This window comes from Mirounga leonina, unplaced genomic scaffold (assembly GCF_011800145.1).
Source record: "Mirounga leonina isolate KUSES-001 unplaced genomic scaffold, KU_Mleo_1.0 Mir_82, whole genome shotgun sequence".
NCBI classification, from domain to species: domain Eukaryota; kingdom Metazoa; phylum Chordata; class Mammalia; order Carnivora; family Phocidae; genus Mirounga; species Mirounga leonina.
Genome location: NW_023270825.1, coordinates 32,574,248 through 32,601,387, shown reverse-complemented (window position 1 = coordinate 32,601,387; position 27,140 = coordinate 32,574,248). Strand labels below are relative to the sequence as shown.

Here is a 27,140-nt window from a genome sequence, read left to right as displayed (position 1 = left end):
AGGAGGACAGAGGAGGTCAGAGAGAAAAAAGGTGAGCACACTCTCCTTCCATTAGGTATCTGGGGCCCAAATAGAGATCATGGGCGTTTCCTGGCCCTTGTAACAACTCTGGGTGGATTAGCAGCTAAATCGCAGTGGGACACAGTCCCAGGGCAGGTGGGGAGGTGTGTAGAAACCAAGAGGTAAAGCAATTTGGTCAAGGTCACACCACTTATACCAACCATCTAATTCCAGAGACCATGCTCTCAACTACGATTTGATTCTGCTTTATGTTTTGGGAGAAGGGATGAAATTTGTCATCGCCAATCAGAAGGGCAATCTGGATCCAGGTTAAGACTTATTGCCCATATATCAAATCATAATTTGGATGGATAGAATTTTCCATTTTGACCTGACTCTGCCAGAGATCTCATAGCTCAACACAGTGTCAAGTTTCAGGGGGTTTACCAACCCCCCCTTCCCCCACGGCCCTTAAAGCTAAGTGGGCCAGCCGAAGGTCCTGCACTTTGAGAGGTAGGTCTGTGTGTCCCACCTTGTTGAGGAGGTGGAGCAAGGCTTCTCGCAGGCAGCTGTGCCTCATGTAGAAGCTGATGATGGCCAGGTTGGTGCTATAGTTGTGCAGGTAGAAGAGGCATTCTTGGTAGGAGGTGTTGTTCATGATCCTCCCTTCAGGAATCACCTCCAGGGAGAGGCTCTGGGTCCGAAGGGTAGCTTCCAGTTCTTTCAAGGTAGCAAAGTAATCATCATCTTGCTGACAGGAGAGTGCAAAAGAAAAAGAAAACTCAGTAAATTCTCAGCAGCCTCTGAAAATATTGCTTTCAAAGAATATTTATGGATGTGGAAGTAGCCTCACAATATAGTTTGAAGGGCAGAAAAACAGGCAGGATACAAAATTCTCCATATTATAATACTGTTTCATTCAAAAACATAACACAGAAAATTCACCAAAATTTGAACACTACTTAAGTCTGGATATGGGATTAAATGTCATTTTTATCATTTTAAAAATACTTTTCCGTCTTTGCTTTTTTTTTTTTAAATTGACTTTGTATTACTTATCTAACCATATATGGTTACTAGCTAATTATGTATAATGGAATGAGCGAAATCTAAACCTGGAAGCTCTGAGCCAGGACTGCCACTATACGCTGAGTGGAAGCTGATCCTTTCCCAGGTCATTACTGCTCCTGGGCCGCCTTCCTCCCTGAACTGATCCTCCCCCTGCTATGTTCTTACCAAGGATAGGAGTGGTCTCACTGTGGACTCCAGGTATTCAACCACATCCTGTACCAGTCTTGAGCCATGACTCAGCTGATTGAGGTCAAAAGGAGGCTTCAGACAGCGACTAAACTTCTCCCGTGCAGCAGTGAGGTTCCCAGCCTTGAGGCAGGCCATGCCCCAAGCGTGCCACGCACCAGTGGGATCGAGGCCAGTCTTTGTGGAGATCTGGAAGAAAAACTGCTCCTTTTAGTGAGAAGTACCTAAATCCAGGCCTGAAAGTCCCAAAGACCTGTTGTTTCCCATTATTGCCAATCATCTTCCTTCCCCATCACCTCACCTACCATTACCGCCAACTGGCAAACTTGTTATGCCCTCGCTACTTCCCCATGGCTGAAGGCAACTGAGAGATGACAACAGCCTTTTGCAAGGGTAGGCAAAGGCAACTCACTACAGTTGGGCACAAGTAAGCTTTGTCTTCGTCTTACCTCAACACCCAGTTGGTAGTACTCAGCTTCCAAAAGCTGGTTCCTTAGCCTGGTTACTGCAGCCGGCTGCAGGATCTGGTCCAGAGGTGGCACGTGGCGATAAGAGGCAGCAACTAAGATATTCAGCACATCCACCTTGCTGATGTAGCTACAGGGAGGGAAGGGGCAAGGCAATGAGGCTCCACAGAATCTTACTAAAAATAGTTGCTGCTTACAAGTTTTCTTTTTTTTAGATTTAATTAAATTAATTTATTTATTTGAAGAGAGCGAGCGAGAGTGGGAGGAAGAGCGCAAGCAGGGGGTGCAGCAGGCAGAGGCAGGGAGCCCGATGCGGGGCTTGCTTCAAGCTTGAGCCACCCAGGCGTCCCTGCTTACAACTTTCTATTTCAATTCCAATGTGAAATGTGAAAATGAGAGTTGAGGGGTACATAAACACTGTGAGAGAAGGCTCTGGAGTCAGACTCTGAATTCAACTCCATCACTCAGCAGCTCTATGACCCTAGGCAAGTTAGTTAACTTCTCTGCCTCAATTTACTCATCTGCAAAATGGATACAGTAACAGAATTTTAAGGATAAAATGAAACAGCTCAAGTAAAAGGCCTTAGGATTAAGTCTAGAATTGTGTAGGTACTCATTAAATGTTAGATATTAATACTCAAGGTAGGGATGCTCACAATTACTTGTTTTTTGGTTCTTTAGAACCCTGTTTGCTTGGGAGAGAGTACATGGCCTGTACTCCTAGCCAGTAAAGAGGTCACATCACTACCACTGCCTGGGGATGCTGCTGGGCAATCACTTGGATTCTAGTCTCCTGGACTTGACATTGACTCCCTGTGCTAAGAATAGGTCCTTGCTACAGCCCACTAGCACTGCCACCTTTGATCTTACTCCTGACACATGGTGATTGCAAAAATCTTATAGCAACAGAGAGCCCAGAGAACTCGGTCACTCTCTCCAGTGCTGCCTGAAACAGTCCTACACTCAAAGTTCTTGAATATAATTATATATATTACACAATATATATTACATAGTAAATACATTATGCAATATATGTTATATTCTAGTCAAAAAACCTGTGGATTCTGACTTATCTGCTGATTTCCCTGGAAAGGGATTTAGTACATCAGTCATTTTCAACTTAGTGGGAACGGGGTAAGGGAGAGTACACATTGTAAAAGCAAATTTGGTATAACAATGTATTATACATTTTTTTAAAAAGATTTTATTTATCTATTTGACAGAGAGAGACACAGCGAGAGAGGGAACATAAGCAGGGTGAGTGGGAGAGGGAGAAGCAGGCTTCCCACTGAGCATGGAGCCTGATGTGGGGCTCGATCCCAGGACCCTGGGATCATGACCTGAGCTGAAGGCAGGCGCTTAACGACTAAGCCACCCAGGCGCCCCTGTATTATACATTTTTTTTTTTATAAAGATTTTACTTATTTATTTGTCAGAGAGAGAGACAGAACACAAGCAGGGGGAGAGGCGGGCAGAGGGAGAAGCAGGCTCCCTGCTGAGCAAGGAGCCCGATGTGGGACCCGATCCCAGGACGCTGGGATCATGACCTGAGCCGAAGGCAGCCACTTAACCAACTGAGCCACCCAGGCGTCCCTGTATTATACATTTTTAATAGGTAATGTGAGTTCTGTTTTTAAACATTTATTTGTTTATTTATATGTCTACTGGAAGGAAGTAAGAGTTAAAAACAGTGAAAAAATACTTTGCAAATCACACGAGAGATGAATCCACTACCATCAGCAAACCTGCACAAAAGAAGTAATCCTCTAGAATGGGTGTGTGAATCCAGAATTGGGGAAAAAGAATGTGTAATTCGAAACCATTGCTGTACACTGTCAAGAGAAGTGCACAGCATCTGGGGGTGAGAATCCTTCCAAAGTAAGCACTTTCTTAATTTCTGTTGTCCAACAGTCTAGAGTGGATATTTCGTCCATTTATATTTGATTTTGAAAGAAGTATAGGATTTGATGTTAAATTTGTTTTGTTCCCCAATCTGAATACTTTTTTCTTTTAATAAGATTTTATCTCATTTACATTATTAATATTTGAAATATATTTAAATATATTTTAATTTTTGCCTTAAACTCTACTTTTTGCTATATGGAGTGGTTTTTGTTCTTTTCCCCTCTTCTCCATTTCTGGTAAATTGGTAGATTTTTGGTTCTCTTCACAGTTATTTTAAAAAACCTTACTTGGGGTGTCAGGTGGCTCAGTAGGTTAATCGTCTGCCTTCAGCTCAGGTCATGATCCCAGAGTCCTGGGATGGGGCCCCAGGTTGGGCTCTCTGCTCAGCTGGGCTGCTTCTCCCTCTCCCTCTTAATTTCTCTCTCTCAATAAATAAAATCTTTAAAAAAAATTTAGGGGCGCCTGGGTGGCTCAGTCGTTAAGCGTCTGCCTTCGGCTCAGGTTATGATCCCAGGGTCCTGGGATCGAGCCCCACATCGGGCTCCCTGCTCCGCGGGAAGCCTGCTTCTCCCTCTCCCACTCCCCCTGCTTCTGTTCCCTCTCTCACTGTGTCTCTGTCAAATAAATAAAATCTTAAAAAATAAAAAAATAAAAACAATTTTTTAAAAAGTGAAAAACTTTTAACATACACGCATTTCTTCATTTATTAACTTGAAAAATGATGTAGAATCTATTGTCCCTTGGTAAGAAAGAGTGAAATTAACTCCTTTATACTTCCTTCCATTTTCTGTCCCACCTCCTCCTGCCTTTCTCAATCTTCCGGTTTTGTTAATGAAAATAATAAAACTAGCATTTCTGGAGTATAAAGGCTCAATTCTTAGCCCTTTACAGGGAGACTCTCATTTTATCCTAAGTGCCCTAGTAGTATTACTAACATCCCCATTTTACAGAGGAGGAAACTGAGGCCCAGGGCAGTTAACAGACTTGTCCAAGGTTACAGAGCTAGGAAGTACTGCAGATGAGATTCACTGCACTCGCTCTGCTGTCTTGGGAGTTGCAGGCAAATACTCTGAACAAGTGCCTGAGGCACTTATACTTCAAAGAAAATTATGCTCTCTGCTCCCAAATCTGGCTAGGACTGAGTGCTGAGAACATACAACATGAGTCACACATCTGGGTGGATAAGCTGGGAACTGGGAGTTTCAACTGTCAAGTTAATGACTGGAGGCAGAGCAGGTTGTACAGGGCTCTGGAGCCTAATGACACCTTTTCCACAGATACTGGTACTTTATGACTAGGATTCCTATCTGTGACACAGGGATAGACCAGTCCCCAGTGCGCTTCATAGATCTGTTACCCAGTACTTCTGAGGCCACACTGTGGATTTGGTCAAGACTGGGATAGAGTTCCAGCCAAGGCTAAGCACTGGACATTTAGGGAGCACACATTTTTATTTAAAAGCCAGAAAGTTCCATAGAGACTAAAGATGCTCCCCTAAATTGATTTTAATTTCAAATTAACCAAAGTATTGACTTTCTTTCTGACTGGGCAGAGCTAGAGAACACTCTGCTTTGAGGATCTACCAAGGGAAAGAGGACCCAGGCTGTCTAGAGGAAGACCACTTGTGATCCGGTAACAGCATTTCACTGTCATCAAACTGAGATGCACAACATTTTCAGTGCATCTTCCGAGAGAGGATGGTGATGTGAGAACTCATCGTGGGGCCAGGAGAAGAAGCCAGACAGAAATGATAACCATGTAAAAGAACCAAGACTCACTCCCATTTACCTGTCACAAAGAGCGAGGTCCTGGCTCCGGCCGGCTTTGACGAACATCATCTTGGCACTGAAGAGCAGCTGCTTCATGATGTCTGTGAGCAGCCCTGCATCCACCTCGGGATTGGTGAGGCCCTGGGACAGCCTGCAGCAGTGCTCGATCAGCTGGTGGCCACAGGCAATGCTGTCCCGGTGCAGGTTCAGGATGGCAATGCACAGGGAGGCGCTGGGGGACTAGCCAGGGCGGAAGAAGAGAGAAAAACACAGTGAGCTCAGGGACCAAAGCATTCTTCAAATGTCATTGGATGGCAGGAATTATTCTTTCCAGCTCACCAGGCTTGAAATATACTGGAGGAGGGAGCCAAACTTCCAGGGCAAAGCATGAGTGAAACTAAACAGATTTCAGATGTTCTAAGTGGCACTGCTAGCTTCTGTCACGATACTGGGAAGAAGGCAGCTGTGTTCATGTGTTACCTACTTCTTGGGACTGTCCACATGTTTCCTTCCTTTTTCCCACTAGTGCAGGTCCTCCTTATTGCTGGTTGGACTGACAGTCCCCTTACTGGAGAAGTCTCGGCTTCAAGCCTGGACACACTGCTGCTGAATTAATAGTCCAAAGCACACTCCAAAACCTTTCATGGTCCTTCATGCCGACCAAGTACACTTTCCCTACTGCAGAATTCAAGGCCTTGTCCATAAATTGCCCATTTCAATCCTACCTTTTACTACCTCTCTATGAACACCCTACGTTCCTTCAGATTAAACCGTTTCCAGTCCCCTACTCATGCCCTGCAATTTTTGACACTGTGCCTTTGCTCAGATGTTCTGATTTTGTACTTTTTGTCCTTCTCCTACCCTCACTCTCCTTACACCCCCCTCCCCCCAAATTTCTGCTTGTCATACTCCTACCACTCTTTTAAGGATCATCTTAAATGCTACTTCTTCCATGAAGCCTTTCCTTTTTAATTTTCTTTTTATTATTTATTTATTTATTTTAGGGGAGGGGCAGGGAGAAAGGGAGAGAAAGAAATCTTAAGCAGGCTCCATGCGGGGCATAGATCTCACAGCCCTAAGATCATGACCTGAGCCAAAACCAAGAGTTGGATGCTTAACTGACTGAGCTACCCAGGTGCCCCATGAAGCCTTTCCTGATCTGTCTCATACATTTCCAAGATGCTCTTCATTTTCTGCCTCATTTGGTTTACTGGTCTTAGCTCCTACATTATTACACTCTAAGCATGTGAAGGCCAGGCTGTGTTCAGCTATCTCTGTATTTCTTACCATAACTACACATTGTAAAGAAACTCAAAGGACCATCAAGTTTTATTGCTATTACCTGCTCATAGTAAAATTCACTCCGCACCAGCTCGTTTTCCTCCTCATTCAGATCCAAAATCCATTCCACCTCAGCTGCTTTGGGGACTCTCACCACGGCTGAGTATGGAGGACTTTCACTCTTGGAGCTGTCTGGTGCTGAGAAGAGAAGTGTCATTCATGTGTCAGTCACTGACCAGCAGTCCAGTGTAACACCAGCCAGAAAACTGGCGTGAGCTGCACGCAGATACCTGCCTGTTCTCTCTCCTTGGTCCTTTTTATTTCCTTAAGATCTCATTAGGTACCTCAAACTAATTTTTTAGTTAGTTCCGGGATGAGTGTTACAGTGTCATACAACCTCACTGCTTCACACAAGAAACTCTGAAATGTACACCCTTCTCAAATGGAGGGCTGACTCATTGGCTACCCTAAAAACTAACCTCTGTGGAAGGATATGAACCAAACTATTAATAGTGATTGCCTAGGGGGAAGGAGGGAGCATATGGAGGTAGGATGGCGGTGAAAGGGAATCTAGGAGAAAAAAAAGAAATAACCTACTCAAAGTCAGGGACCAAATTCTTTGGTTGCTGGCCTTCTGAATGCTGGAAGCTAATGGGCCAGTACGGTAGGTTAACAGGACAATAAACTTTAAGAGAAACAGCTTGATAGAAATGCCAAGAATTTTCTTTCTTCCTTGGCCAACAAGTTGGAATGAGTTGCTGTATTAAGGGTATCAGTTGCAGGTGAAACCCTGAAAGAAGAGCCAACTTGAACATATAAACAAAGAGACACAGGACTATGATTCCGCCTTACCTTCCGGTTGTCCTGGACTCTCCTCTGGCACACTGGAAACAGAGAAAGCAAAATGAAATGCCCGAATCCCTTCCTCTCCTCTTTGTTTCGCAGTTGGTATAAAGCACTGCCATATACATTGTTGCCCAAGTAAGATGTATCAGGGAAACAACCAAACTCTTTTCTGTCCCTCACCTGCCATAGCCAATCATTGACCATTTTCTGTCCGTCTCTTCAATACCTCTTGAAATGTCCCCATCTCTCTCTCCATCCCTGCCTCAGAGAGGACCCTCATCATTTATTGCTAGAGGCTTTGTAATGGCTTCCCAATTGGTATCCTTGTCTCTGTCAACCTACTCCCTCCTTTATAGCTACAGCAAGCTTGTAAAAATGCAAATCTGGTCATGTTATGCTTCTGCTTAAAATTGTTCCACAGCTTCTCAGGGTAGAAATATTTCACATTTGCAGTTTCAGCAGATAAAGCCCTACGACCTAGCCTGGTTATCTCTTGTGAGCAACTCCTGCCATCCATGACCTGGTGCTCAACTCATTAAAGTCCTCCCCACTTTGCCACTGGCTCTTGTCAAAGTCTATCACCTGCATGAGAAGCCTGCTGGTCAACGCCAGCCCATGCCGCCAAAGAGCAAGCTTCAAGCCTTTGGGCGCAAGTCCTCCTGGCTCACCTGTCAGGTTTTTAAGTCCAAGGTATGCCAGCTACTACCTCAGCCTATCCACCTACCTATTTACACTTCCTCAAAGCACCCACATATTCCCTGCCCCTACTTTTGCAGTTGTCACTCCCACTTCTGGGCATGCCTGTTTTGGCTTCTTTTCCTAACTTCTCATACTCTAATGCTCACACAAGTTGCCACACCTCTCAGAAAGCTTCTGACCATCAGGCTAAGCTGTGTGGCTCCACCACTGCACTCATCCAATGAGTCTGTGGTCTGTTAATGGTCTCCCCACTAAAGTGGGGGCTCCTTGAGGAAGAAGTGATTATTTTTGAGTAACTGTTGAATGAAAGGATCTCCATCAATACTAACTGCTCATTTCCAAACTCAGCAATATGGTATATGGATATTTCTTCTGTCTCCTACCCCAAGGGAAGTAAGTGGTATGTCAGGATCACAGAAACTGCAATATAAGCATGGCATATCTTTCTTCCCAGGAGATCAGTAATCATCATGGTAAATAATGACAAAAAATGTTTATATTAAAACAAACTCAATAATGCTATTGAGCAGAACGTAAAATCAATTTAAATCTGGAAGCAAAACATGAAGAATTCAAAGTAATTTGCTTTTGAGGAGTTGCTTTGGCTCATATTTCCAGATGGCCTAGGAGGCTTAGTCTCACCCTCCTTTGCTGCTAGAAGTAGTGAGAAAAATTGAGCAACACTAGGCCAACAAACACAGTCTTAATCTGTCTTGCCAGAGGTATAAGCAGTCTCTGAAATTTGTTACTAGATAAACTGCATAGGAAGGTGTGGGGGCTCTTCTAGATGTGGATAACAAGCCAGGATGACTAGCTAGATTAGAACTGATGCAAGCTGATGCTTGAACAGTCAGCAGGTGTGAACATAACCCTCTGAATCCAGCTGAGACCAATGGAAGCAGGAGTGGCTGAACAACTGGTGAGGTTGAACAACTGGTGAGGCAAACTAAGATTAATGGCCTTGGTCAGGAATCAAGTGTTCTGATTTCAGGGAGAACACTATGTAAGAACCTTGAGCTCTGCTTCCTTCCTCTCTTAGAAGTTTCTCTGACAAAGGTCAAACGTATTGCTGTAGAGTTAATGGCATTTTAGTGTGACTGTTAAATTAAAACTTGCTGCCACTGTTCCAGATTTGAGATGCTCTCCACAATTAGACTCCAAGAACCCCCGACCTCAGGGGAGGATGGGTGTGCAGAGGTCAACGGAAGTAGCGGCCCCGCTATGGACACTCACTCTTTGTTGTAGTAACTATAGCACTGATCACACGCACGAGCAGGGCTCTCTCTGCAGCCTTCCACCACCATTTTCTTAGTGGAGCAGGCACTGCACACTAGCCGGCCACAGCGGCGACAATGATGACGCCTGTTGAACTGATGAGTGTCATTGGGAAGAAAAAAAAAAGGGAGCGAGAGAAGGTGAGATTGTAGGAATTGTGAGTCTACCTGTCAACCCACTTATCTTTGGTATTAGTCACCTGTAACTTACTAAGAATACCAGGTGTTTGGGCTTCTACTGAGAAAGAACACCTAGTCCTTGCCTTGAAGAAGCTGACATTTAAAGGTATGTCTCAGATGGTGGGCAAAGGGGCCCAAGTGATGGGCAGTTTTGCAATAGTTCCTAACAAGTTATACCTGTCTGCAGAGGCAATGTGTGAAGATACAGCAAAAACAGTGTGTAAGAAGTGACTTTCTCAGCCAGTGCAAATCACACGTTTTCATGGCATTGATGACAACGAGAAAGTGTCCTTTTTTCAAGATGCTTTCATTAGTACTGCCTCATTTCACTCTAAGAGGTTGACAGACATATTACACACCCTTCGCAGATGAGGGGATAAGGGGGAAAGAGACACAGAGCAATCACATTATCGTTGTTCTCATCAGCCCTGAGCTAATGTGCCAGTCAGTACGGTGCTAAGTGTGGTAACATTTGTCATCATAACTGGTCCTTATAACTCCACGTGCCACACAATATATCATCCCTAGCTTACAAGTGAGCATCTGAGACTGAAAAAGTCACACTGCTAATAAGAGGCAGAGCTGGGATTAGAACCCAGGTCCTCTGTCTCCAGAGTCAGTACATAAAACCACTACCAGGCCACCTGTCTTATAGCAAAAGGGGAGCTAGAAACAAGATCTCCTGGTGTTGGTGACTCCTCCTGCTATGCCACTCTGCCTCTGTTTAGTCATGAGAATGGCAAAGACTTTAGAATTTAAGGCTACCTGAGGGTGTCTACCACCTGTCTGAATCCAGAAAATACATGTGGTTAGGTCAAAGTTAAACCCAAAGTCTTGGATTTGGTAGTTCTTCTGAAAATACCAATATCCTCTTGGGGACAGGAGGTGACTATAAACACTGGGCTCATGAACTGGCAGTTTCCTTTCACTTCCCCTGCAGGCAAAGCTGGAGACCAACGCTGCTTACCATGGTGAAGCGCTCCCTGCAGCAGACCATGCAGATGCTCGCACTCTCATCAGGCACCCACTGATGCCTGCCAGGGGGTGCTGCTGGGGGGACAAACTCTGGTGGGGGCTGACTCTCTGGGAAGCTCCTCTCCCTTGGACTGGGGGAATGTGTAGTGGAGACACCTGGGAGTCAGAGCCAAAGTCAGAGTACAAGGTGATCAATAGTTCAGCTTATAAATGAAGAAGGAATGAGAAAATCAGAATTTCACCATGTTTCAAACCTCTACTGTAATAATATATCCAGCTAACGGTCATTAATGGCTGACTGCATCATAAAAAGAGAGACACCTGGACACTGTGTGTCTCCTGATGGAAGGCACACAAACACCTATCAAATATGCTTACCAAAAAATATTAAGCCTGAATCAAATCAAGCTTCTAGATCTACCAACCAGTGTGCTGGATATAGAGAGGACTGAGACCCAGACTGCAGGGTGGCCATCAGTGAAATCTAGCATGTGGGAAGCTCTACAGGACAAATGAGCTAGTTTCCTCCACAGATAAAAAAGAGGTAGGGGAACCAAATTGATTAAGAGACCTGAGAGGTATTTTAGCTAAATGCCATGTGTGGACATTATTTAGATTTTGATTCTAGAAAAAACAATTCTAAAAAAAAATTGAGACAACTGGGGAAATGTGAATGCTGACTGGATAGTTGGTAATAGTAAGAAATCATTCGTTTTTAGGTATGATGATGATGTTACGGTTTTGTTTTGTAAATATCCTTACCTTTTAGAGATATATACTGATATGTTTATAAACAAAATCATATGAAATCTAGCACTTGCTTCAAAATAACCCGGTAGTGGCATAAGGGTATAATGGAACAAGAATGGCCATTGTGAGATGGTAATTATTGTAGTTGGGCCATAGGTATGTGAGACCTCAGTATACTATTCTACTTTTGTATATTGGAAAATGTCCACAATAAAAAGCTAAAAAAAAAAAAGTAAACCAAAGGTGCTCAGGCTGTCATATGCAGATGCATGAGGCTGTTCGTATACCTATAAGTCTGAGCCCTTCCCTCAGGTCTGCTGGTTACTGTAAAGCATGGCTAATTTTCAAAGTACGGCCATGAAATGCCACCATCTTTGCTTTATGGTATCTAAGGAAATTTCCTGTCACCTAGCAGAGAAAGGTTGGCAGGTCACAGAAAAAGAGAACTGAAAAACATACTGACTCTTTGCAGTGCCCATATATCTCCCCCTGGAATCCCGTGCCCTTGACTGTTGGCAAAACAAACACTTGCTGAAGCTTCCTCTGAGGACTGTAGGCCATTGTGCAAGGGGCCAGGGACTGGGGGAGAAGGGGGTGGTGAAAAGGAGTGATCAAGACACGGCTGAGGTCTTGAAGGAGCCTGTGCCCTGTGTAGGTAACAGACATAAATAACGAACTTGCAGCAGAGTGACAGAATGATCGTGAGGACTGAATATACTTTATCCTCCCTATTAGCAGAGTCTGTATTTGTGCATTTGCCCAACCAAAATTTACTTGTAACCTCAAAATCAGTATTGGCAGTGCCCTTGTAGACATGGGCAGAGTGAATAATTTGAGACACCTGACATGCAGGTTCTCATCTGAGGATGAACAAGGTGATGTTCTGCTTTCTTATTTCAGTTCTCATACAGAGGTGATGGGGGATGGAGATGGTAGGGGACAGTGTGGGGTGGTGAAAGAAGTTCCGGCTCTCGGGCGAGCTGGACAGGGTCTCAATCCCAAACTCTCATTAGGCACTCATTAATGGGTTTGCCTCAGGCAAGTCACTTTAACACTTCTAAACCTCTTTTTCTCTTTGGTAAAATAAAATAAAATCTACCGGGATGAATTGTTTTCAATTTCAATTTCAATCTAAGTCACACACACACACACACACACATTTTCCCTACGAGCAATGGTTCAGTATTTGCTAATTCAGTGTTTGCAGAGATCTTATAGAAATACTACTGCAAATAACAAGAATTTATTGTTAAATTTTCTGGGATATACAAAGCTGGAATGAACCAAAAACAAGAATACCGTAACTGGAAATGAAAAAAGAGGCAAAAGAATCAGAAAGTCAGAATTAGGCAAGTTTGAACTAAACCATGGATAACTCTCAGAACCTGTCCTTACCAGGAACAGCTGCAGCAGCGGCAGAAAACTCTGCCGACGGGGATCTAGACAAGGTCTCCAGGTCTGAAACTTGACTGATTTCCTGGAGGTGAGTCACAGAATCTGGAGAGAGGGAAAATGCTGACAAAATATCATCCTACCATAAGCATCTTTACTCACTCTGCTAGACATTTAATTTAAAGCCCTGCTGCTTTGCTGTCATCCCATGATTCTGCCAGGTGTAAAAAGCCTGGCGGAGGTACTTCCAAGACAACAGCAAGCATGCTTCTTCAACGCCTCAAAAAGCAAACTATGTTTAGACGCATGAAATAATGAAGTAGCTATTAGAAGTTTACAAAATAAATCTAAAAATGCCCCAAGGGAAATAGAAGACATTTAAATGATGGCCCTGGAGGGTAGAGAGTAAGAGAACAAAAAGCTGTCTGGGAACATCAGCCTATAATTATTTCATTTTCTTCATTCTGGAAGAGGCTCGGCTCACGTACTAGTGGTATCTGATGTGACCCTGGGAACAGCGCATGCCCTCAATACAGAATGATGGTACATAAGAGTCCACTGCGCCAAGGCCAGACAGAGACCACTCCCAGCATGTTTTGTTTCCCAGACCTTTATGTTTGCATAGTGGTAATCTACCATACTATAATTCTGGTTAGCCTGCCACTTCCTCCAAGGCCAAGAGGTCTCCTGTATAGCAAAGAGCTATCTCTATGGAAGTACATTCTTTTCATTCTTGATCAGCTCAAAATAATAAATGAAGACAAATTATAACTAAGGATGTGGTACGGTGTTTCCTCCTCCAGGTGGAGCCGCCATTAGGATGTTGGCAGTTACCTGATCGTTTCTCCCTCAGAGAGTATGGGAAGTCCAAGGCTTTTGCCGCATATCTGGAGAGCAGTGAGTCAACGTCATCCATGGTGAAGCCAATCTCCTGCCCGGCCAGCAGCTGGTGCAGAGTCTGCACAGCCACAGTGGCCCAATCCACTTTCATGTTCATGAGTAGCTGCTCCAGCATGAGGAGGGGGTTAGAGGACAAGTGGGAGTAGCTGGCCCGGTGTGGCTCAGGTAGGGTCAGCAGAACCTGTTTGTAGGGTAGATCCACAGAGTAAAGAAAACAATCATTAGAACATTTCAGAAGGAATCCAAGGTTCTTACTGGGAGGGGGAAGGGGAGCAGGGACCAAAGGCACATGGCCAACTACTAGGGCTGGCTAGTAGTCTTTCTGGAAGCAAGGCTGAACTCCTATTTCAATCTTTCAGGTGGCAATCAAGAAGTACTTCAGGTGAGAGGTTGGCTAACTTTCTCTGTAAGGGGTCAGATAATATGTATTTTAGGCTTCATGGGCCATGAAGTCTCTGTGGGAACTATTCAGCTCTGCCAGTGGGGTGTGAAAGCAGCCAAAGGCCATATGTAAATGAGTATACGAATTTATGTTCCAAAAGAACCTGATTCACAAAAGCAGGCTGAGGACTGGGTTTGACCCACAGGTGGCACCTCCAGGTATAGTTGAACCCTACCTGATCCTTAAAGCCACCATTCTGTCTATCTGAGGCTTAATTAGAATGAGCAATATAAGGTGATATCAGTAGGCTGCCTAAACCTAGTACCTCCAGTGTCCTGGAGGTAAATGATGTCTCTACACTCCTAGAGACTATTATCACTAGGCTTGAAATAGGTCCACTGGCTCTGCTCATTGCGTTTTCAAGGATTCCCCCCATTTAGTTACAGTGCATCAAAAAAAAAAAAAAAAGAGTGCATCTTCTTTAGGAACATTTTATGTAGTTGAACTCTTAACAAGTGAGTCAGTGCTCATATTGATGGTTCTCCCAGCACTCGTTCTATTTGTGAGGCGAGTTCCATACTCATGGAGTGGTAGATATGACTGCCAATCAGAATCATTAGAACAGTGTCAGAGGGCCCCATTTCTCCCCAAACCCCCCTTCTCCAGATTACTTTTTCTAGTTTGTAATTTCTTCCATTAGTGTCTCCGAGGTTACACATCAAAGGTAAGGACCTCATTACCTAGAGAATTAACTCTTTTTTTTTTTTTAGCATAGAGTAGGTTATTAAGCAGTAGTATGAAATCCTTACCTCAGAATCTCTTTGGAAGATAGGCAGGCCCTGTCCCAAGAGATTCAGTTTTAATTGATCTGGGGTAAAGGTCAACAGTTGTTTTTTTTTTTTTTCCCCAAGTCCAGGTGATTCTACTACATGGTCTACATTGAGAACACTGATGTAGCAGATACCAGGGAAACCACAAAGAGAACTTAAGAGGGCCATGTAGAATTCACTTTGGAGACAAGGCAGTAAGAGAATGACAACTCCTAAGGGATGAAGGAGTGGGCTGCTGGATAAAGGTTTTATATAGCATAGGCCAAGAATGACAGATGTCTGGGAGAAGAGCCATTGAAAGGTTAAGTTCTGAAGCGGGAGCTGGGCCAGTGGTCTCTCCTCCAGGCATGCCTTCCCAACTCCCCCGCTTCTTTCCTGACCTTGGATCCCATGTACAGTGCCTGGATTTCACGGCGTCGGACAGCAGTCAGTTCTCCGTAGAAGTGCGTGGTGAGGTAGTTGGCCAGGAAGTGAGAAGCGGCCAAGCTAGGGTGCTGGTCAAGGGATTGCTCTGTGACCTCAAGGCACATTGTGGGATCAGGAATTCTTCGCAGGAGCTATTGTAAGAGAAGGGTAGAGGAGAAAGGTGAAAGCCCATAAAGAACTCAGGCCAGCCTTATTTTATTTGGGAATGGAACATTTAGGTTTATTAATTTTGGACTAATCCCTTCTCTGCACTTTTTCTTTCACCACCCCTGCAGCTTCACAAATGATGACTTTGACCAGTTTAGCAGAATCCTGGATCCTGCTGACCATCAGGCATTAAAGGCAGGGCTAGGTACCTTCACTGAAGAGGACTACAATCATCTTGAGGCCAAGAAGGACTCCTGAAGGACATGAAGCGGTAGATCTGAGATTGCAAATGCTTTGCATGGTATTCAGCATGAACAAAGCCATCTGATTTGACTGACCTTTTTGTCTTATCCCAAAAGAAAAATGGAAAGAGACAGAGGCTTACTTGCAGAGCCTTTTCATGATCTCCTCTTTCTAGAAGGTGGAGAAGATGCTTCTGATGTAGGCTGATTAACTGCTCTCTTGGAATTGGGTAGAGGCAGCCCCACTCCTCACACAGTCCATATTCCTGGAAGGAAACACACACGGCTTCAGTCCCTTTTAATCACTGACCTTGTCACACATCCAGCTTTTGCCTGATTTTTCTCAGCAGTCTTGAGTCTGCTAAAGCCCCCAGGAAAGTTTGGTTAAGTGCTGATGGGAACTTCACTCTGGGATTAAAGTGGGCTCATAAACTCAAAGGACTAGAGTGCCAAGGGAGTTATGAAAATACCAAAGTAGCTTGATGATTAATGATATCACTTTCCTCTGAGATCTAGCATAAAAAAGAAACAGGAGACATGAAGTCACTGACACTTCATGTCAGCCCTGGGGAGATATTAAGGAAGTGGGGAAGACTAAGATTGTCCAAAGGAGACAGAGCCGAGTAATGGATAGAATTGTTGAATCAGTATATTGTACAATGAAACTAATATAATACTAAATGTCAATTATGCTGGAATTAACATAAAGAACAAAACACAAAGGAGATAGTGCATACTCAGCTCCGTTGCCATATGAATGTGCAAACCCAGTATTGCCAAACTTCAAAAAACCAAAAAAAATTTTTTTAAATTAAAAAATTTCCCTATTTTAAAATGTTGGCAATAAAATTAACATGAAAAAATCAAATTCAACAGACCAATATTGCATGGGCCAAACATACATGCTGGGCATGGATTCTGTCCATGTCCCTGTCTGCTACTCCCCAACCCCAATTTGTGAACCTTGGATTAAAGTTTCAGAAAATGGAATTCCCGAGGCTTTGCCCGAGTATTTTAATATGGTGCCATCTGGAATGCCTTCCCCACAACTCTGCCTGGGGCCACCTTGTTCAGGATGCTTGTTTCTCAGGCTACATCAGGTGCCCTGCCTGTGCTCCCACCACAGTCTGGGTTTACTTCTGTCACTTGATATATCGCAATCATCTAGGGATGTGTGCCATATCACCCCTCTTCCCAAAATGTGAGCCACACAAGGTCAAGGACTAAGCTTAGTTATCTTTGTTTCACCACCATCTACTACAGTGGCAAATAATACATGGTCAATAAAGGTTTCTTCAATGCATGAACATCTGAATGAGCACAACCACATTTTGAACTATGGTATATCGGCTCCTTAAAGAATAAATAAAATTCTATTTAGCACTCACATGTTCAATAAATATATGAAAAGGCATTCAAGGTCATTAGTAATCATGGAAATGTAAATTCAAACAGTCATGAGATACCATCCTACTGGCACAAAGGGAGAAGTTGGACAATATCAAATGCCATAAGGATGTGGAGTAACAGGAACTACAAACGTACTGATCTTAAGAGCAATTTGCAATGTCTCAGTAAAGGTGCAGATGCTCATGCCTGATGATTCAACAAGTCCACCAGTAGCTCTACATTCTGTACTCAGTATATACCGTGTAGGGTGATAGTACAAACGCATCCATTGTATTATTCTCTACACTTCTCTGTACATTGGTAAATTTCACACACACAAAAAGAAAAAAAAATGTGATGTAGTTACCAAAAAAATGTGGACACTGACATGCGGAAAGGGGTCTACACAACCAGGTAAGGAGGTGCAACTCCAAGAAGGGGAGAAAGGGGAATACCACTCAGGAAAATAGTACCTTTGCTTCTAGAATCATGTTCATGACAGTTGATGGGTCCTCAATGCAACAGTTCCTCAGGCTCTGCCAGTCACACCACACTGGGGTAGCCTGCAAACCTAGAATCTAAGGAAAGACAGGAAGAACTATCAAACCACACTGCAGCTTCCCCCTCCACGAACAAGTCATCGAGTTTCCAGGGATGGGCCACCCCTAGGTTTTTGTCCCAATGTCAAGCTGTCAAAACTTGCCAGGAGAGAGGAAGAATTAAAGCAAATGAGGCAAAGACTGGAAAGGTGAGTGAACATATCCAGGAGGTATCCTCAGGGAGCAAAGGCTGAGCGGGGAGGCCAGGATTGGGGCCTTTCACTTATGAGAGCAATTCGCAGAGGCTTCTGTGCTTCATAGCTTGTTCAAACTCCTGGGGTCACTTGTCCCATGCTCCTCCATCTTAAAAACTCTACCCAAAATATTCTTCCAGCTTGAATGCTCTGTGGGATTGCCCTTCATGCAAGCATTTTAGCTCGCATGAAAAGTGCTGAGGAAGAGTGGAAAGAAGATCTTTCTCATCTGCTATCTTTACTTGCTCTGCTGGGTCTCTGGACTCTGTTTGGTTCCAAGTATACGTGGAAAAATTAGCATAAACTTTATACTTGCTATGTAGCCATACCACCTAAATCTGTCTCCCTGGGCCTCTTGATCTTGAATATAACACACATCCCCAAACAATCTTTCATTTTTAAACTGTCACTTCCACGCAGCCTTTCAAAACGGCTCTTGAAATTTAAAACCATCTTTAAAAAAGACATAATAGAGATTAAGCTCTATAAGAACTCTTGAACAACAAGGAACACATAACAGACATAAAACATGCACAAAACTCAAGTATACATGTGAAAGAGGCTTTGTGGACTGTTATTACTATCCTTGTCTGATGCGTACATATTTAAAATTACCAGAGGAAAATAACATAGAAAATAGATATAAGGTCTCTCTTTGTTGTTCACCTAAAAACAGAAGCCAGATGCAGAAAAAAAAGCCAGGCCCAGATCGTCTGTTTCTTAAAATCCAGCATCACATGAGAACAGGCTGGAGTTGGTAATACAGTGGGAAGCCTATTTCCTTTCTCCTGATGCTGGGAGCCATACCTTCTGATACATCCGCAGCTCTGCCAGCTTTCTCTGTAGCTCACGCTTTAGTCCATCTTGGACAGTTGTGTCTGAGATGCAGTACGCCAGGATCTCCAAGCACCACTCCAGGGGCCACCTGTCCACAAACCGTAGGGTTAGCCGACTTCGCAGAGATGCGTCCTTCACAGGGAACAGGAACTGCCAACCTTCTTTGTCTACAAGATGAAAAGATGCCCAGAGGTAGCAAGCCTGGCACTGGAAGAGCTCAAGAGTCCAGGCTACTCCTTAGAGAAGGGCTTTGTTCAATTTCATAAAACAGGAGCTTGGAGGATCCTTACGATCCATCTGACTTTAATTTTTATACTTGGAACCATTATATGAAAAGGACAAATGCTATATGCCTGTATGTTTCTCTTTTTGCAAACTTAATCACAGTCATGACACTTTCTGAAAAGAGAGAAAAGGAGAAAGGAGAGGAAGAAAAAGGAAGAAAGGGAGAAGGAAGGAATGGAGAAAGAAGAGCTAGAAAACACATGAAGCTCTCCATATTTTGTGCTGCACAGATAGCACTGGGTCAGACTGAGCTTGTAGGTGGAACTTTTAGTTTTCCCTGCAATTTCCACTCTGTGCCACAAAGAACTCCTCCAAAGTTATTTCAGGTAAACCAGTTTCACTCCCTCCATGCCCTCTGTCATTATTACTTAGATCTTTCTTTCCTACACCCATTTCACAGATCTGAAAATAGACTCAAAGCAATTAAGACTGCACAGCCAGTCAGTGGATTTCTCTACATTTTCCAGAAGGGAGTTTCTCCTTTCCACAGGGCAGCCAAGCACCCCCCGCCGGAGAAGCCATTTCCTACGGCCTGCCCAACTCTTGGCCACCCCCCCTCCCCCCACTGCCAGTGGAGTGTTACAGGTCATTGCTCTCAACTCCCTTGAAAGCTCTTTGGGAGCTCTTATTTACTTTTTTCCAGTGCAAAAAGTGGTTTTATTAAAGCACGGGGACAGGACCTGTGGGCAGAAAGAGCTGCCTTGGGCGCCTGGGTGGCTCAGTCGGTTAAGCGACTGCCTTCGGCTCAGGTCATGATCCTGGAGTCCCGGGATCGAGTCCCGCATCGGGCTCCCTGCTCAGCGGGGAGTCTGCTTCTCCCTCTGACCCTCCTTCCTCTCGCGCTCTCTGTCTCTCATTCTCTCTCGCAAATAAATAAATAAAATCTTTAAAAAAAAAAAAAAAAAAAAAAAGAAAGAGCTGCCTCATTGGGAGCTTTTAAAATAGGGGTAGTCAAACAGGCCTATGGTCTGTTTTTGGGTTTGTTTTTTAAAGATTTTAAGTAATCTCTACACCCAACATGGGGCTTAAACTCACAACCCCGAGATCAAGAGTCGCATGCTCCACTGAGGGAGTCAACCAGGCGCCCCCAGTCTGTTTTTACATATAAAGTTGTATTAGAATATATCCATCCTCATTTGTTTATGTATCATCTCTGGCTGCTTTCATTCTATAATGGCAGAGTTGAGTAGTTGCAACGGAGACTGTATGGTCTCCAAAAGTCAACACTTGCCTGAATACCATCTTGGGCTTCTGGGGGGTTGGGTTCAGATATTTGTAGTTTATAGAATTTTCTAGTGATTCTGATACGCAGTGTTGAGGATACTGGCTATGAGTGCCTGTTCTAAAGTTAGATGGAGGGTGCCTGGATGGCTTAGTCGATCAAGCATCTGCCTTCGGCTCAGGTCATGATCCCAGGGTCCTGGGATTGAGTACTGCATCGGGCTCCCAGCTTAGCTGGGAGTCTGCTTCTCCCTCTCCCTCTGCCCCTCCCCGCTGCTCGTGCTCTCTCTCTCAAATAAATAAATAAAATCTTAAAAAAAAACAATAAAGTTAGACAGAGTGGGGTTCTAAGCTCTGCTCTACCACTTATCCCGGGCAAGTTTCCTATCCTCTGAGCCACAGTCTCCTTTTAATATGATGAGATTACAGTGGCAGCTTTCTCTAGAGTTCCTGTGGGGATCAAATGCGATGATACACTCATTGAATGCTCAATGTTGTTACCACCAGTGAAGGGGGAGGCATAGCCTTCTGCTTACCACATGCCGTGGCACAGCTCAGGACCGCATCTTTTATGTTGCTCAAGTCATCCATGTCTCGCCCATACACTTCCGTGAGCTGAAGGGCTTGGGGCCAATCTCTGGCCACCAGGGCTTCCTCGAAGGCTTCGGTGAGCACATCTAGGGCACTGGGAGAGTGTAGGCCCAGGAGGACAGTAGAGAGACTGGCCCGGCCACAGAGACTCACTGCCAGGCTCTGTCCCTGCTCGGTGGACTGTCGTAGCGGCTCCCAGGCAGCCAGGAGGGAGGCCTTGAGCATAGGAAACTGTTCTAGGAGGTGCTCACACTCCTGGGCTACCTGCTCTGCACTGAGAGGCACCTCCCTGCGGCCACGAAGCTCCTTCCATGACAAGCTGGGCTTGGTGAGCTTTAGCCCCTGGGAAGCCCCCAGACAGGCCACTGTGGCCAGCAGCTTTGAGCGGGACTTAAGGAAGCCCAAGGCAGAGGATGTAAGGGCTGGGAGTGATGAATCCCTTGGGGAGGAGTGGGGCTTTCTCTCCAATGTGGAATTCCCAGTTGGCTTTGGGGAGCTCAGTGTAGAAAGTGGGAGGTCCTCCAGGCAGTGGGAGGTATGTAGCTGGACCAGGACACCCAGGTGGGTCAGAAGGGATGACGTTTGCTGGCTTTGCCGGGAAGAGCAAAGGGCAAGAGGCTCACAGCAGCAGTTAACGATGACCTTTGGCACACTCAGGCTGAGCCCCTCTCGGGCCAGAAGGGCTGCCAGCCTAGAGGGAGAGAAGCAGAAGATGCGCAAGACCTGAGTACATAGGCATATTATCTAAGCTCGGAATTTCTTTGTTTATACAATGAAATGTAAATGCAGCCTCTTTGTTACTCTTGCTCTCCCTCTTTTCTCCCCACATGAACAGTAGCCTATTAGACACACTGCTCTGCTCTTGCTTTTTCACTTGATAACCTATCTGGGAGATCTGTCCACATCCCTCTGCAGAGACCCCCTCATTCCTATTTACGTCTACATAGTATTACATTATGGGTTGAGCCATAATTTTAGTCTTCTATTACTGAACAGTGGATTTTTCTTATCTGTTACTATTACATATAAGGCTGTAACAAAATGACTCTGTATATATATATAATTTTTCACGGGTCAGTAAAGCCACAGGATAAATTCCCCAATGTGGATTGCTAGGTCAAAGGGTATACAAGTTTTTTTTTTTTTTTTTTTAATAAATAGGGACAAATGGTCGTCCCACAGGGGCTGTACCAATTTATATCCCACCAGCAATCTATGAGAATGCTTGTTTTCCTATAGTGTAGCCAACTAATGAGTTATCCAATTTTTGGACTTCTGCTTTTTCATAAATGAAGATTCACCCTTTAATTTTATGCTTGTAATATAAATGTTGCGAGAGGTGGCAAAACAGAAAGACATGAGGTGAACTGAAATTGAATTTTAATGTAGCTGTGTAAGAATAAATGCAAATTAAGGGAAAAGTCTGGAAGAAATCCCCACTCTCTGTACTGAATTCAGGCACAACCCCACTGAGCCCTGGCATTCCTTAATGAAACGAAATAGTTAGGAAGGCTTAACTCCCACAGAGTAGCTCCTACCTGTCTGGGGGAACTTGTCGCTCAAGCAGGAGGTGTGACACAAGTTGGGAAGAGCTCTGTTGCAGGAGAACAAATGGATTTCCTACCTTGACCTCCAAGTGATCTGCAAAGATAAAGTGACTTTTGTTTTCACCACTGACTGTAACAGCTCAGAGACCTGTTTCCCAGAATTAATAAAAAAGAGTAATGTCAAAATGAAGACTACATTGAGGGGCACCTGGTGGCTCAGTTGGTTAAGTGTGTGCCTTCGGCTCAGGTTATGATCTCAGGGTCCTGGGATTGAGCCCTGCATCAGGCTCCCCGCTCAGTGGGAGGTCTGCTTCTCCCTCTCCCTCTGAGCCCCCACCCCCCCCCGCTCATTCTCTCTCTTACTCTGCTCTCTCTCTCTCTCTCAAAAAACAAAAACAAAAACAAAAACAAAAACAAATCACAACTTAGGGAAAAAAAAAAAGACTACATTGAGAGCCCTTCTGTTGATACTTTCTATGTAAAGGGTATTCTCGACATGACCTCAACTGCAAGTTTACACCTTACTATGCTCTAAAGACTTCCAACCACAGACAGACTTTAGTGGGTAGGTCTAGCCACAAATAGCTCATCCTGCTCTCTTCAACATGACTAAAGTGTACGCAATACTCGCTCTGTGGACTCAAGTAAGAACCTGCCCTCATATCAGAGACTTGATCCTCTCTGGTTCTCAATCCATGATGGTCTGAGAGAGGTACTTTTTGTCATTAATGCAATCAAAATTTATCAAGTACTCCCATGTGCTGTACAGCTGTACTAGGCAGTGGGGAGACAAGGATGAATAAAACACAGAGATGAGTAAGAGAGGATTCTGGAAATCTAGTGTTCTTGGCTATTGCTGTACCCAGAACCTCTCTCTCTCTTTTTTTTTTTTAGAGAGAAGGGGAGCTGGGACAGAGGGAGAGACTCTCAAGCAGGATCCATGCCCAGCGAGAAGCCCGATGCAGGGCTAGATCTCACAACCCTCAATCATGACCTGAGCCTAAACCAAGAGCCAGACACCCAACCAACTGAGCCACGCAGGTGCCCCGGTACCCAGAACCTCTTTAATTGTGCACCTTTCTTCTTCCCTGCTCTAAACACTGGGCCAGTCATGACTCCATCTCCTCTTTCTTGCTACTCACCAGGCTCAGAGCTCAAGCTCCGAAGGAGAACTGCAGCCATGGTGCTGCAGTAACTGAAAAAGGTGCCCATGTAGTCGGTCTGTCTGCTGCCTGCTGGGGTCTGTTTGCCCAAGTTCTTTTGGAGGAGCTGAGTCTGGATGTGCACAGGGTGGGCCTCTGCATCTGGAGCTTTCTGGGCTGCCTGCTCCACCAGCGAGGAGAGTGGAGTACTCCTGGGCTCTGGAAGGAGTTATGACAGGAGAAGGGATGGAGGCTTTAGTCTGTGCTTCCAGCTTTGGATCAATGGGGCCTCCTTCAGCTTAGGTGCTACACTTATAAGGTAACTATAAAATCCTACGTTGGTTGCCTGTACAAGTGATTCTCAGGCAGGAAGAGCTTTGAGTCTGGAAATATCACGGTGGATAGTCCTATTTTTACCCCAGTGTCTCTGGGGTGGAATGGCTTTATGAAGAGCACAGTAATCTTTTAGGGAAGGTTGTTCAATATTTACTAAGTACCTTCTGGATGTATCCCTCATTAAGAATCAGAAAGATGTAACAGCTAATGGAGCATTAAGCATCCCTTCACTTGAATGGTGGGGAAACACATGGAGTTAGCTTTGAGACATGCCCTGGCTAACGAGGGGGCCACAAGAGCCCAGTTCCGGAATCCTCAGCCTCTGCTCTCAAGTGCTCCTTCACTCTCGGTTGTTTCCTCTCCCCAGGTCAGCCCTCATCTGCTGCCACGCAGTCGGCCTGTACCTGGCAGTTGTAGTGCCTCTCTCAGCGACTGGAGGACCTGATCCAGCTGCTGCGAGAGGGTGGCATGGCTGGCCACACAGTCCTCGGTGAGGCTGGGCCAGCACATCTGAAGCAGCTCAGCAATGCTGCACCGTGGAGGGCCCAGTCCTTTTTCTTCTACACTCTCTGTGGAAAGCAAATGAGAAAAAGTGAACTCTGATGCTGACCTAATGTTCCAAGTCCAGGAGCAAAGAGAAAAAGGGAGAAAAGCAGCTCACCTGATTTAGTTTGTCCAGCTGACGTAAGGGAATAATTGAGGATCTTACTGATCTGTTGAAGAACAACTGGAAAACCTCGAATGCCATCTGCATTGAGGAGGATGTGGTCTAGCCGTCGACCTGGAAAAGGATTGAAGGAAGAGGGAATGCAGAAAAAATCAGGCATGTTCAAAGACTGATACTCAGTCCTGTAGTTACTTGTAAAATTTTATCATCTTCAATGTTAAGGAGGAAATGTATGCTTTGCCGTTTTGGGTGACACCAGCTTAACCTGGCTTATTCTGTGCCCGAGGTTCCAGAGCTAGCTCCGGCATGATGCCTCCACTGCCAATAGCAGCAGACCCAGAATCTCTGGCACTCCTATGGAACTGCTGTCCCAAGCCAATCACTTCTTGTGAATTTGCCCTGGTTGTGTCCTCAGCTGAGAACGTGAGCTGGGATCATATTTGTTTTCTCTCTTTGCTTAAAGTGGCATCTTGACACCCTGACTAGACTACGAACAACTTTATGGACAAAGATTATTCCTTATATCTCTCCTGTACCCCCTATACTTCAGATAATCTGGAAACACAATAGGTACTAAATTAATTCCTAACTGATTGACATGAAGCCATTTTGGCTATTCAGCCATTCAATCTGAATAATATCTCCTTTCATCTTCAAATATGAATTCTAGATGAGGGGGAGGGAAATTGTGTGATAAAAACATCACTGCATATGCCACAGTATACTTTATGACTATGTAAACATTAAAGGACATTTTTTTTTTTTTTTTAAAGATTTTATTTCTTTATTTGAGAGAGAGACACAGCGAGAGAGGGAACACAAGCAAGGGGAGTGGGAGAGGGAGAAGCAGGCTTCCCGCTAAGCAAGGAGCCCAATGCGGGGCTCGATCCCAGGACCCTGGGATCATGACCTGAGCCGAAGGCAGATGCTTAACAACTGAGCCACCCAGGCGCCCCCATTAAAGGACATTTTAACCAAAAGCTCAGAAGTGATTTGTAGAGGTGTGCAGAAAAGAGGTACCACAGCAGGCCTGTGACTGCTATCCTTAGAAAGGCTCGCTTGCCAGGTTGCCATTGGTTGGCAGCTGCAAACCTGACTGGTAAATGGTTTCTGACATTGATACAAAACATGCCGTAAGTGATGAGAGTGGCCCCCTGTGCCTAAACTGTGTACAATGTGGTTTATGCTGAACACCTGCTTCCCTTTTGAGAGTCTAGAATTTTGGTACATGGTGGGCAGAGATGGCCTCCCCATAAAAGCCTTGGGCACTGAGTCTCTGACGAGCATCCTTGTACACACTTGTCACAACTACTGCTGGAGGAATTAAGCACACCCCTGTGTGACTCCACAGGGAGAAGACTCTTGGAAGCTGTGCCTGGTTTCCTTCAGACTTTATCCCATGAGCCTTTTCCCTTGGCTGATTTTGCTGCATATCTTTTTGCTGAAATAAATTTTAGCCGTGAGTCTGACTATATGCTGAGTTCTGTAACTTCTCCTAACGCATCACTGAGCCTAGGAGGGGCTATCCTATCATAACCTATTCACCATTCCTCTCTCCATATTGCTGAGAGAGGTGCGCTGTTTCCAATGTTTGGTGTGTGTATCAAGGATGGGTGGAGTGGAACTTTTCGTAATTCTTTCTTCACATTCCTCTACCTTCATATACCAGATTCCTCCAAGAATTCCACATACACGTTCTGGGACACTATTAACCTCAAGATACAATCCTCCCTCTAGTGTGATCCATAAAATATTCCCTTTTGCCGGGTTTACAAATTCAAGACTATTCTAGGTTTTCGGTTAAGTGGGGTTCGCTCTGGCAGGGGCATGCAGTCTACAGGCACAATTTCCATTTATACAATTTTTGAATATGTATTTCTTCCTTGAATTTATCTATAAACCAGAAAAGAATTTCCCTAAATGATTGTAGATTGCCAAGTCTAGTAAGAAGATAAGAGTCTCAGATTATATTTAAACCACCAGATTGGACATGAGGAAATTAACTAGTACTCCTTTCTCCCTGTCCCTTCCTTCCCTAGTAAGCATTTTCTTCTTATTATAACTTATCAAGGCATCTCAGAAACCCATCCCTTCATTTGAGGATGAAGGAATAAAGCTAAAGAAGCACACTCACCCCGGCTCTCAAGGCTAATGTTCAGACGTCGTTCGGCTGTTTCCAAGAGCTGCTTGCAGGTTTTCCAGAGCTGGCACTGAGAGCAAGCGAGGTCAAATGCAGCCATGGCAGGGGGACTGAGGTCTTCCAGAACCTCTCTCAGGGGAGCAGTGGCCTCCACCAGGGTATTGCTTATCCAAAAGTCCTCCTGGAGCGTGGGGATGGGTTCTCCAGAGGTACTGAGTAGCTTGTCAGTCACATCAGAGATGGAGTAAAATACCATCCCTGGACACCCAGCAGTGGAGTAAAAAGCAAGAGGTTAACATGATTCTCACTACCACTTTTATTTTGAAAAGTAGTTACTTAAAAAAAATAATGTTTGCGATCCTTCTGCACCAGGTATCTTCTGTACATATTAGCACCATCATTACAGCCTGCTTTATGGCCTCAAAACAATGTTATGGAAAGGCAGACCCAGAGAAACTCAAAATGGTCAA

At 44.6% G+C, this 27,140-nt stretch overlaps 1 protein-coding gene across 3 annotated transcripts in view; it reads right to left on the bottom strand.

Annotated features, from left to right (window-relative positions):
- The window catches only part of ZFYVE26 (zinc finger FYVE-type containing 26), a 69,933-nt gene that overhangs the window by 18,835 nt on the left and 23,958 nt on the right, over window positions 1-27,140 (bottom strand). For all 3 annotated transcript variants that reach the window (XM_034992967.1, XM_034992966.1, XM_034992965.1), the window contains exons 16-35: window positions 26,665-26,928; window positions 24,525-24,644; window positions 24,268-24,432; window positions 23,528-23,746; window positions 22,377-22,479; window positions 20,784-21,529; window positions 18,712-18,908; window positions 17,585-17,689; window positions 15,866-15,988; window positions 15,288-15,464; window positions 13,630-13,876; window positions 12,799-12,900; window positions 10,646-10,809; window positions 9,458-9,594; window positions 7,532-7,563; window positions 6,741-6,877; window positions 5,418-5,638; window positions 1,707-1,854; window positions 1,237-1,446; window positions 533-751 (exon numbers count right to left, since the gene is read on the bottom strand). In XM_034992967.1, the coding sequence (XP_034848858.1) occupies window positions 533-751; window positions 1,237-1,446; window positions 1,707-1,854; window positions 5,418-5,638; window positions 6,741-6,877; window positions 7,532-7,563; window positions 9,458-9,594; window positions 10,646-10,809; window positions 12,799-12,900; window positions 13,630-13,876; window positions 15,288-15,464; window positions 15,866-15,988; window positions 17,585-17,689; window positions 18,712-18,908; window positions 20,784-21,529; window positions 22,377-22,479; window positions 23,528-23,746; window positions 24,268-24,432; window positions 24,525-24,644; window positions 26,665-26,928 (3,836 nt within the window). The remainder of the gene's footprint in view (window positions 1-532; window positions 752-1,236; window positions 1,447-1,706; window positions 1,855-5,417; window positions 5,639-6,740; window positions 6,878-7,531; window positions 7,564-9,457; window positions 9,595-10,645; window positions 10,810-12,798; window positions 12,901-13,629; window positions 13,877-15,287; window positions 15,465-15,865; window positions 15,989-17,584; window positions 17,690-18,711; window positions 18,909-20,783; window positions 21,530-22,376; window positions 22,480-23,527; window positions 23,747-24,267; window positions 24,433-24,524; window positions 24,645-26,664; window positions 26,929-27,140) is intronic.